General features: G+C 34.6%; 1 protein-coding gene across 1 annotated transcript; it reads left to right on the top strand.

Annotated features, from left to right (window-relative positions):
- The first annotated feature begins 378 nt into the window (after window positions 1-378).
- Window positions 379-2,386, top strand: LOC105771799 (uncharacterized). Its single transcript, XM_012593191.2, has 3 exons — window positions 379-489; window positions 1,507-1,881; window positions 2,169-2,386. Exons 1-3 carry the CDS (start codon window positions 379-381, stop codon window positions 2,346-2,348), a joined length of 666 nt encoding a protein of 221 aa, XP_012448645.1. The 3' UTR covers window positions 2,349-2,386.
- The last annotated feature ends 9,194 nt before the right edge of the window (window positions 2,387-11,580 follow it).

Genomic DNA, 11,580 nt, shown 5'->3' with positions numbered 1-11,580 from the left:
ACTAAATGTGAATATTCAATTACCATATACTTCTACTATTGACCCATAATCTCAAGAATATTTTATGTATATCTTTTCCTTATTTATGCATATTATTTTCCTTGACTTACGAGCTAATTGGAGCTCCTACTTGTATATAATCATCTTATTATTCTATAATGATATACAAGAAATACAACAGCTTTTTTTCTTCTTATTTTATCATGGTATTGGAGTATGGTTAGAATTCCAGTTCTTTCTTTTAGCTCTTCTTCAAAAACCCCTCAAACAAACCTTGAAATATTTTCACCCTATATCCTTCATGCTTTTGACAACCCAGGGGCATCTTTAGTAACTTGTCGCCTAAAAGAAGAAAATTACCCCACATGGCGTCATGCCATGACAAATGCTTTGCAAGCCAAAAGTAAATATGGCTTTGTTGATGGATCCATTACACGTCCATTATTTGGAGCACAAGAGGAATCTGCATGGATTAAATGCAATTCAATGGTGCTTTCTTGGATATTTAATTCTCTTCATCCGACACTACATGATAGTGTAGTATTATTTGTAACATCACAAGAATTATGGGCAAATTTATAAGAGAGATTTTCTCAAGGTAATGCTCATCGTATTCATCAGTTGAAAACTAAAATGATGAATACCTTATAGCAAGGGATGACTGTCTTCGCTTATTATACCAAATTAAGGGTCTGTTTGATTGACGGAATTGATTTTCCGGAAAATCATTTCCAACTTTTCCAGCGTTTGATTGGCGGAAAACATTTTCCATTTGGAAAATGAACTCCAAAACAAGGGAAAATGGGTTACATTTTAATAAAATGTCTTACCCTTTCAATTTCCGTAAGACATTTTCCGTGCTCTCCTCTCTATCGCCTCCTTCATTCCTTCCTTCATTTCCGGTAGAAAACTGCTTCTGTTTATTGATTTTCCAGTAACTTGTTTTTTTAATTATTCAATACTTGTTTTTTTAACACAATTACAAATAATTTATTTGATATTAGTTTTTTTCAATTTATAGCGATTAATATTGTAGCTTAATAATTGAGTATTATTATAAATAAATCATTGCAATATATGTACAAATAATTTAAAATATAAAAATTTATTAATATATATTAATATATGTAAAACAACTTTTCCGAAAAATATTTTCAAAAATCATAAGCAATAGAAAATATTTTACATGATTCAATCAAACACCGAAAATATTTTCCAGTAAATCATTTTACAGAAAAGTAAAACATTTTCTAGAAATCATTTTATGAAAAATATTTTACTGGCAATCAAACAGATCCTAAAAGGGATTTGGGATGAGCTTAATACTTAGTCACAAATTCCACCTTGTACATGCGGTTCAACAAAGGCACTAGCTGTGGAGAAAGAGAAAGAAAAAGTGCATAAGTTTCTCATGGGACTGAATGAAAAATACAAAACGACCCGTTCACAGATCTTGAATATGGATCCATTGCCTTCATTGTCTTGTGTTATGCACAGGTGGATTAGGAAGAACGTCAACAATTAATAGTGGATTCCAAATTACCATCCATTGAAGCGGTAACTTTCTTTAGCAACAACTCAAAGGCTAATACCAATCGAAAATCCACAAGCAGTCAAGATCTCTCCAAACTATTTTGTGAACATTGCAAAAAGTCAAGGCACATTAAAGAGACTTGTTTTGAGCTCCATGGCTATCCTGAATGGTGGGAGAAAGGCAAGAAATCATCTAAACCAAAGGCAGCCAACAGTGCACAACATTTGGAGAAAGATGAAGGCAACACTAGTACTGTCCTGATTGTTGGATTAACAATTGAGCAATACGCTCAACTCATATCCATGCTAACCTTGAAAAGAGTCAAACCTCTACAGCCAATTTTGCAGGTAAGGCAAATTTTTTTTCTAATGATAACACTGAATGGGTATTGGATTCATGTGCCTCTGATCATATAACCTCCCATGAAAATTGTCTCTCTTCACAAATAGCCATTCCTCATTTCCTGCCAATAAAAATACCAGATGGAACTCGTGTTCCAGCAAAGTCAAAGGGAATTGTCTCTTTTAATTCTCATATCATTTTGAAAGATGTTCTTTCTTTTAATTTCCATTGGCAATTAACCAAAAACTTAAATTGCTTTGCTCATTTCTTTCCTTCCTTTTGTGTTTTACAGGATTTACCCATGAGGAAGCTGATTGGAATGGCTGAAATGCGAGATGGACTTTATCATTTTCATGCAATAAAAAATTATACAGCAGCAACCGCCGCTACCCAAACTTCTTCAGTCACACCACATGACATCAACGTATTGGATATTTGTCTTTTGATAGGATGTATATTCTTAAAGATTTAGGTCCATTTTCTTTTAAGTTTTTCAATAAATGTTGCGACTCTTCTCATTGAGCCAAACAAGCTCGATCTTCTTTTCTTATTAGTTCAATTAAAACACATGAACTTTTTGACTTAATTCATTGTGATGTTTGGAGACCATATTCAACTGTGTTTTTATTCAAGGCTCATTATTTTTTAAGTATTGTTGATAACTATAGCAAAATTGCTTGGGTCTACTTATTACAATCTAAATCAGAAGTTTATACTAGGTTAGTTTCTTTTATGGCCATGGTAATTAAACAATTTGTTATAAAAAGTAAAATGTATTCATAGTGATAATGGGACTGAATTTACCAATCATAACCTTCAATTATATTGTCAACAACATGGGATTTTAACTCAATTTTCATGTGTTTCCACACCCCAACAAAATGGTGTTGTTGAACGCAAGCATCAACATATACTTGAAGTTGCTAGAGCCTTACGTTTTCAAGCAAATCTACCCATTAAATTTTAGGGTGAATGCATTTTAACTGTTGTTTACTAAATCAATTACATCCCTACTCCTCTTTTATCTAGACGCAGCCCCTATGAACTTTTTTTTCTCTCGCAAACCAAATTATTCTCACTTACGTGTGCTTGGGTGTCTTTGTTATGCTTTTATTTTGTCTTGCTCAAAGGATAAATTTTGTGAACGAGCTACAACATGTCTTTTTTTTTTGGATACCCACATGCTCAAAAAGGGTACAAGATGTATGACTTACACACACAAAATTTTCATCTCTAGAGATACAGTTTTCTATGAAAACATTTTTCCTTTTCGTGATACTCCACCTTTAACTCAACTTACAAATATACCAATCCCTTTATCTCTTCCTAAAGATGAATCTAAATCCTTCCCAAATACTATTATTCACCCTGTACCCCACCTCCTCCAAGCACTGACCATATTTCTAATACACCTCTTAATAATGCTCAACCTCTTCCACTCGCATCCACATGTCATATAAAATTGTCACCTCACCTTCGTGATTTTCACGTTGAATTGCCAGGACGACATGCATCACATTTCAGTTCTTCCAATCACGCATTCTTAGGTATGTTTTACCCTTTTTCTCAATTTCTTTCATATTCTAAACTTGCTTTTAAACATACCAGTTTTTTAGCAGCCATAACTAATAATGATAAGCGAAAGTCTTATTCTCAGGCCATTAAAGATTTTTGTGGGCAAGAGGCAATGAAAAATGAACTGGTGGCACTTGATTAAAATCAAGCATGGACTCTAGAACCACTACCATCTGGGAAAAAACCTATTAGCTATAAATGGGTTTACAAAATCAAACATTTAGATGGAACCATTGAGCGATACAAAGCTCGGTTAGTGGCCAAAGGTTATAGACAAATTGAAGGACTGGACTACATTGAGATATTCGCTCCAGTCGCAAAACTCACCACAGTCCGAACTTTGTTGGTTGTATCTGCTTCCAAAGCATGGGAACTACACCAACTTGATGTCCATAATGCCTTCTTATATGGCGATCTCCACGATGAAGTATACATGATGCCACCACCTAGTTATTTATCACCTAATGACAATCGAGTCTGTCATCTTCGTAAATCTCCATATGGTTTGAAATAGGCCTCTCACCAATGGTTTGTAAAACTCTCCAATGCCATTATTAAATTTGGGTTTACTCAAGCTAAAGCAGATACTTCCCTCTTCACATGCCACAAAGGCGATTCATTCACTACTTTACTTGTGTATGTGGATGATGTTATTATCACTAGCAACAATAGTGCGCATGCTCAAGCATTCAAGAGTTATCTAGCACTTGGTTTCATATCAAAGATCTCGGTCCCTTGAAGTACTTTCTTGGCTTAGAGGTGACTCGTTCTCCTGATAGCATTGTTTTATTGCAAAGAAAATATGCATTAGACATTTTGAACGAAGTAGGCTTACTTGGTACTAAACCGTCATCTATACCTATGAAGCAAAATCACAGGCTAGTATTAGACGATGGTGTTTTCTTGGACAATCCAAGTGCTTATCATCACCTTGTTGGGAGGATCATTTACTTGAAAATCACTCGTCTTGAGATTTTCTATTCAATTCATATCCTCTCTCAGTTCATGTATCAACCTCGACATGGTCATTGGTTAGTAGCTCTTCGGGTTCTAAAATATTTGAAACCTGCTCCTGGGCAAGGTATTTTCCTACTCTCTAATTGTAACATTCAACTACATGCTTACTATGATTCGGATTGGGCTGGATGTCTGCTTACTCATCATTCCCTCACAAGTTATTTCATTCTCCTTGGCTCCTCCCCAATTTCATGAAAAACTAAAAAATAGACAGTAGTTTCACGCTCATTCGCAGAAGCTGAATATCGTTCCATGGCAACTACTACCTGTGAAATAATTTGGCTCTGTGCTCTACTTCATGATTTAACAATTTCAATCTCTTATCCGACTCATTTATATTGTGATAATTGTGCTACTCTTCACATCGTTGCCAATCTTGTCCATCACGAGTGCACAAAACACATTGAAGTAGACTGTCATTTCATTCGGGACTACTAAAAACCAACTCCATCAGTACTTCACATGTTTCCTCCAATCACTAGCTTGCTAACATTTTCACAAAGGCTCTTGGTTCTTCTTAGTTCTCTTTTCTTATTGGCAAGTTGGGCATTCGTAGCCTCCATGCTCTAACTTGAGGGGACATATTAACAAAGGTCACTAAATGTGAATATTCAGTTACCATATACTTCTGCTATTGACCTATAACCTCAGGAATATTTTATATATATCTTTTTCTTATTTGTGTATATTATTTTCCTTGATTTGCAAACTAATTGAAGCTCCTACTTGTATATAATCATCTCATTATTCTATAATGATATATAAGAAATACAACAACTTTTTTTTCTTCATATTTTAGCACAACCATTCAAAATTAAGTTCACCTCTAAGACGATAACAACCATTCAGGATTATATAATGCCTTATTAGGCTATTAAAATTCAAGCCTTACCGTTTTTAACAGTGTGTTGGTGGATGGTGTTTCTGTTCTTAGTTGTATAAATTTCGCTTTGTGATTTAGTTGGTGGTATGCCCATTGGCCCGATAACCCAAGAATGTATAATCAATACTCTCACTAGTGATGTGGTTGTTGATTGAATGATCCAAAATTACATTTTTAGAGATATGTCTCACCTCCACGAATAACCGTTGAATGGTTTACGAAAAGACTCGAATGATGATTTTTAAAGATATGTCCCACCTTTACAGAGAGCCATTGAATGGTTTATAGAGGGACCTAGTATCAATTTTTGAAAATATGTCTCACCTCCGTAGAGAATAGTTGAACAATTCGTGAAGGGGCACATTATCGATTTTTGAAGATATATCTTACATTTGTGAAAGGCTATTGAATGATTCACGGAGGGGTCCACTGTTTATTTTCAAAGACATGCCTTGCCTCTACGGAGAACTGCTGAATGGTTCATAGAAGGGCCCACTGTCAATTTTTTAGAGGTATTTAGTTTAGGAAAAGGAAGAAAACAAGAAGAAAATCAAAAGAGAAACAGTAAAATTAAGACAATAATGAGTACTTTCCTACTGATAAGTGCACGAAATCCTTGGATGGAAAATGGCAGCTTCTATTGATGTCAAATGGTGGCACACAACTGTTGGTAATGCAGAATGGGTAATCCTACATTGGTTGAGAAAAGGCTTCTAAGAGGTTTTAAATATAGCCTTGCCTCTTATCCTCATTGAGTAATTGGGGGCTAAAGGCCCAACGCACACTTGCAGTTGTTGGTTGGCCCAGTCCGGTCCGTGTCAACATGTGTCTACGACATGTACTGCGCATGTTTCTTTTTGAATAAAATTTCTGTTCCTTTTATCAGAAATATATTTTCAGTTGCAGAAAATCTTCTAGCTGTTGTAGATATGCTATTTTTAGAAACTGACACTATTATTTTATCATTTTGCCCTTTCAAAAAGCAATATAATTCTTCTCATGTTTTATAGCAACAAGCAAACAACAATTTTTTCTCTCATTTCTTAGCTTTCCTGTTTTCTATTCAGAAAACTTTTTTGATCAAATTTTCGACCAGGTTTTCAACTTTAGTTTCTAGTCTAATTTTCCGAATACTTTCGAGAAGAGCAATACCAATTGTGTTCCACCTTCTTTATTTGGATGCACGAATATAGAAATACTATGTTAACCTTGGGGGCTGACGTCCACTACACGGTTACACCGATCAGGGCGGATTTGCTTCTAAGGCAGTAGTTCTTCCACGACACAGTGATTATTTTATTTATTTACGGTCAGTTTATTTATTATGTCAGTGCTTACTATTTTATTTTACAGCTGTATATTTCTAACAATTTAGAAGCAAAATTCCACTACTATTTAAAAATGTCATTCACGACCGCTATAGTTTCTGAATTGAACCTGGTTGAGAAAAATGTTGAGTGGATTGTAGACACAAGCACTTCCAAACATTTCTGTGCCAACAAAGAAATATTCAGTGAGTTTAAAAGTATAGCTGAACATGAACAAGTCTACATGGGTAATTCTAGCAGTTCAGAAGTACTTGGTAAAGGAAAGGTCTTACTTAAACTTACTTCTAGTAAAAGTTAGCCTTGAATAATGTTTTTTTTATGTACTTGCTCTGCATAAAAATTTAATTAGTGATGGATTATTGAATAAGGCATGCATAAAATTAGTTTTTGAATATGATAATGGAGATTATGTTGGGAAATGTTATTTGAGTGGAGGTTTATATATGATTGAGACTTTGCATAGTAATAATAGAGTTGTAACACCCTCACCCGACCCGTTTATCGAATCCGAGTATGGGATGCCATAAAAGGGCCAATCTGGACTAAATAATAAAGTTTGAAACTTAATAACCTAATGACATATTTTATTAAATAATAATTGTTTCTTACAACAGAAACCTTAAAATCTTAAAACAAAATATTACTATCTCCTTTCTCAAACTCTAAGGGATCTACTTTGTTATAATATGACCAACCCTAAGGTGAAGCCTTTATAGGTGTCCCCTTCTTATGTGCATAACACATTACTGCCAATGTTCCTTTACCTATCACAGTCTGGCTTGGTCCCTCATTGAATCCCTTATCTCAAGGATCCTGCAGTCACAACTCAAAACCTTATAAGTTTGGAAGAACTTTGTGAGTTCCTACTTTACATGAAAATTTGACCCCATCTTACAGGGGTTTAAATAGAAAGAACTAAATATGAATAACTCCCTACTTATGTTAATAAGTTTTTCTTAAACCCACTATAGCGGCTTTATTTTATTCACAACCCTATCCATTTACAAATAGGTTATTGAGTGAATTACCACTGGCAATTTGTGCAACCCAAGTTTAGTTATAGTGGTTATTCGAAGTTTATTACCATTCCCGTTGACTCTGTACTTTTTTTACTTGTATTCTTTGATCTAATGATTCCCAGTGTGGCATCTTCCACCCACCGTGTCATATTTTAGAGGCCTTTTGGCCTATTCTCCTAAAGGCCCTTAGGTATAATCCCCCTTGGTGATCATTTCACATATGTTTGGTCCATAACATACTCTTATCCTTAATATGATTCTGAATAACCTACTCACATTCCATTCATTGGCATGACTAACAAGGTCCCATGCCACTCTAGCAGATCAAATCCTGCTTGGTTTAGATGGTGGTCAGATTCATTTTTTGTAATCCATATTAGTCACATTACCTTACCCTTAAGCGTAGCATGCCTTTCTGCTATAGACCACTAAGGCCTACAATATTTAGCCAATTGACACTGAGTGGCCATTTGGGTTCACAATTTTTCTTCATACTGCATCCACACATAACTAGCAATTTTGCTAATACTTCCTCAATGGTTTTCCCTTTAAAGATGTATAGTCTTGACAGGCATATCTGTCATCCGGAGTACCATTCTTTGTCAATGGCTTCTAACTAACCTCTCTTTTCTTTGTGAACTAATCGTTGTGTCTATACTCAACCTTTAACAAATAAGATTTCACTGAGCATTCTCTGCGGCTCTTATTTGTAGATCCTTATTTACGATCTTTGGATAAACCATCTTTTGTTCGCCTATACACTAGGAACCATTAGTGCGCAACTCTCGTGGCTACTTTATGTTGGGTTATCACCCATATGCCTTACTAGTTTTCACAACTACTATTATAGCAGTCTTTTCCTACTTCATTTACATTTTCCATTCATCGGTGGATTCCTCCAACTCGCTAGCTAACTATTGCATGTTCATACTTTCATTTTCCTTCCAACCCTTTTTTCCATGTTTGTGGACTCCCTACTATTCTTACCCTAATTATCCACCCACGTTTTTCATCTCGGTGAACTACTCCATGTTTATCGTTTCAAAAGACTATCTTGTGTTTTGTCTCGATGAACTATCCCGTGTTTACTGTCTCGGTGGACTACCAAAAGATGTCATAGCATCTTTTAGCTATGGTCTTAATCCTATTTATCATTTTGGCGTACTTTCATATGATCTCATCTTTCAACTATGGTCTTACTTATTTTAGGCGTATAGCCTCTGATCAGACTCATGGCCTAGCCATGATCTTTCTTATTTACTTTTCTTGTTGTATTCCATCCATTCATCCATTTTACCAATCCTAACATTGATGCTCAAACACCGCAGTGTCCCCTCCACAAGGCCCAGAGCTTTCCCATCACAATTCGTACAGAACAACATCGTATGGCAATATCTAACAAAATTTATCATTTCCCGAATCCTAACTTCATCTAACCCACCAATATTTCCGATCATTGCAGTCATACGATGTATGCATTTCACTTACATACCAACATAGGGACACTATCTATTAAAACATAAAATTGTAACTATTTCATGCATGACATACGAAACAAACTGAGATCAATTATCATTCCAAAAATGGAGTATAGAAACTCACCTTATGTTTTCTCATTTTGTTAGCTTAGCTTTCCCGAACGCTAGAGCTCCCATTCTCCTAGCATCTAAGCATTACAACCAAAACCATAAATCAAACTCAACATGTTTAACTCAACCTTCATTTTTCCAAAAATATTCAGAACCCTTAAAATGATTTTGGGAAATCCTTATCTTTATTTTCGCAACCTTATGTATACATAAGGATTAAGAACCTTACCAGCTTACTCGGTTCTTTACTTTTCTAACTCAAACCTCTTAATTTATGCTCCATGTAGAGCTTCCTGTAATTATCTTATCTTTGGAGCAACGAAGAGGATGAATGAAAAGAAGAAAATGAAATAGAATTAAGATGAATCCCTTTCTAGATGTCACATCTCAACTATTTATAGCTATTCTCGTACAATATCAATCGTGTAAAATCCACCAATTGGTAATCATTGTGTCTCCCACTAAGAGACCAACTGGTTCTAATCCAAATGAACCAGACCTGGTTCTCAACCCTGTCCAATTTTAGTTACTATATTTTTTTGATATTTGAATAGAGATCTCTAGTTTATGGTCTCTTTCAATTTAACCCCTAAATGTTCTTAATTTTTGAGTTTAAAGGAAACCGAGTGTGATAAAAACCATCACTTCTGTTAATATTATTGAATCCCTTTATATGTGGCATATTAGATTAGCTCATGTGAATATTCATTCTCTAAAAATATCTCATAAAAATGAATATACTCCCTAATATTGATAATAACAACTTTAATAAATTCGAGATTTCTGTTGAATCCAAGTATGCTAGACCTTTCTTAAAAACTCTTACTGATTGGAAAATTGAACTTTTAGAGTTAGTTCATACTAATCTAGAAGACTTTAAAAACACAGAAAGTAAGAGTGGAAAACACTACTATATCAACTTTGTAGATGATTATTCTAGGTATACAAAGGTTTATCTTCTAAGATCGATAAATGAAGCTGATAAAACTTTCCTTTTTTATAAAGTAGAAGTAGAAAATGAGTTTGATAGGAGAATAAAATGTCTTAGATCTAACAAAGGAGGTGAATATGACACTAATTTCCTTAAAGAGGTCTATGAGAAAAACAACATTATACATGAGTCTTCTGCTCCTTATTTCCCACAACAAGTTGACTAAGTTCTTGTTTTCCTGACAATATGTGGTCGAGGCCGTACTTTCTGCAAACCATATTCTTAATAAAGTTCCTCATAAAAAATAATTTATACCCCATATGAGTTGTGGAGGTGTTTAGCAAAAGTAGGCTTGCTTGCTTTTAAAAAGGGCACTATAAATCTAAAATTGTTAATGTTATTTTTGTAGGGTATGCTCTAAATAGTGTTGTATATAGAATCATGTCTTTGCATGATCATTCCATATGTGAATTTAGAGATGTTATTTTCTTCGAGAATGTGATTCCTTTAAACAAATCTAGCACAAGTACTGATATACAATTACATGAACGTATTTTTTCCTCTAGTACATATAATAGAGATGTTCGTAATAATGATGTTGAACTTAGGAGGAGTAAAAGACAAAAGACTACCACTATTTCAAACCTGATTTCCTTTGTTACACCTGAATCCCTTTAAACTAAAAAATTTGGAACAAATTAAGGGTTAAATCGAAAGATACCGTAAGCTGACGGTCTCTACTGAAAAGTTAGAGAAATATAGAGGGTGGTTTAGACATAGTTAAATTTCAAATCTAGTTTGGTTAGATTAAAACCAATCAGTTCCTTAGTGGGGGACAAAATGATAGCCAATGGATGGTTTCTAAATGGTTGAAGATTGTTTGAAAGGGTTATATAAAGCGGGGAAATGACTTCTTGAGAGACCTCTTCTCCAATCTATTTCGTTTTCATTTCTTTATCTTCTCTCATGGTTACTTCGAAAGAGAGATAACCGTGGAAACTCTGCATGGAGCAATGATCATAAGTTTTAAGTCGGGAAAATAGAGGATCCAATAAGCTTGTATAGATCTAAGCCCTTTAGTGTACGTAAGATTTAAGAAAAAAGGTTAAAGCCTTCCAGAAACCATTTTAAGGGTTTTTTTATGTTTCTAGAAAATCGAGGTTTAAAGTAAAAACATTGAATATAACCCATGATTTGGTTGTCATGCTTAGCTTTCAGGAGAATGAAAGCTCTGGCATTTGGAAAAGCTAAATTGATGAGGCAAGGAAACATCAAGTGATTTTCTGCACTCAAAACCTTGAAATGCTAAGTAAGCAATAAGATTGCATGGTCTAAAAGTATCTGCCATGTTAGTTCAGTAAG

The sequence above is a fragment of the Gossypium raimondii genome, chromosome 6 (assembly GCF_025698545.1).
Source record: "Gossypium raimondii isolate GPD5lz chromosome 6, ASM2569854v1, whole genome shotgun sequence".
Classification (NCBI taxonomy): domain Eukaryota; kingdom Viridiplantae; phylum Streptophyta; class Magnoliopsida; order Malvales; family Malvaceae; genus Gossypium; species Gossypium raimondii.
Note: the sequence above shows the minus strand (reverse complement) of the source record. Positions and strands in the feature narration are given on the sequence as shown.

Coding starts and splice junctions, on each gene's coding strand:
- LOC105771799 (XM_012593191.2), top strand. CDS start 379: ATGACAAATGCTTTGCAAGCCAAAAGTAAATATGGCTTTGTTGATGGA. Junction 490..1,506: donor GGATTAAATGCAATTCAATG/GTGCTTTCTTGG, acceptor CAGGTGGATTAG/GAAGAACGTCAACAATTAAT. Junction 1,882..2,168: donor CTCTACAGCCAATTTTGCAG/GTAAGGCAAATT, acceptor TGTGTTTTACAG/GATTTACCCATGAGGAAGCT.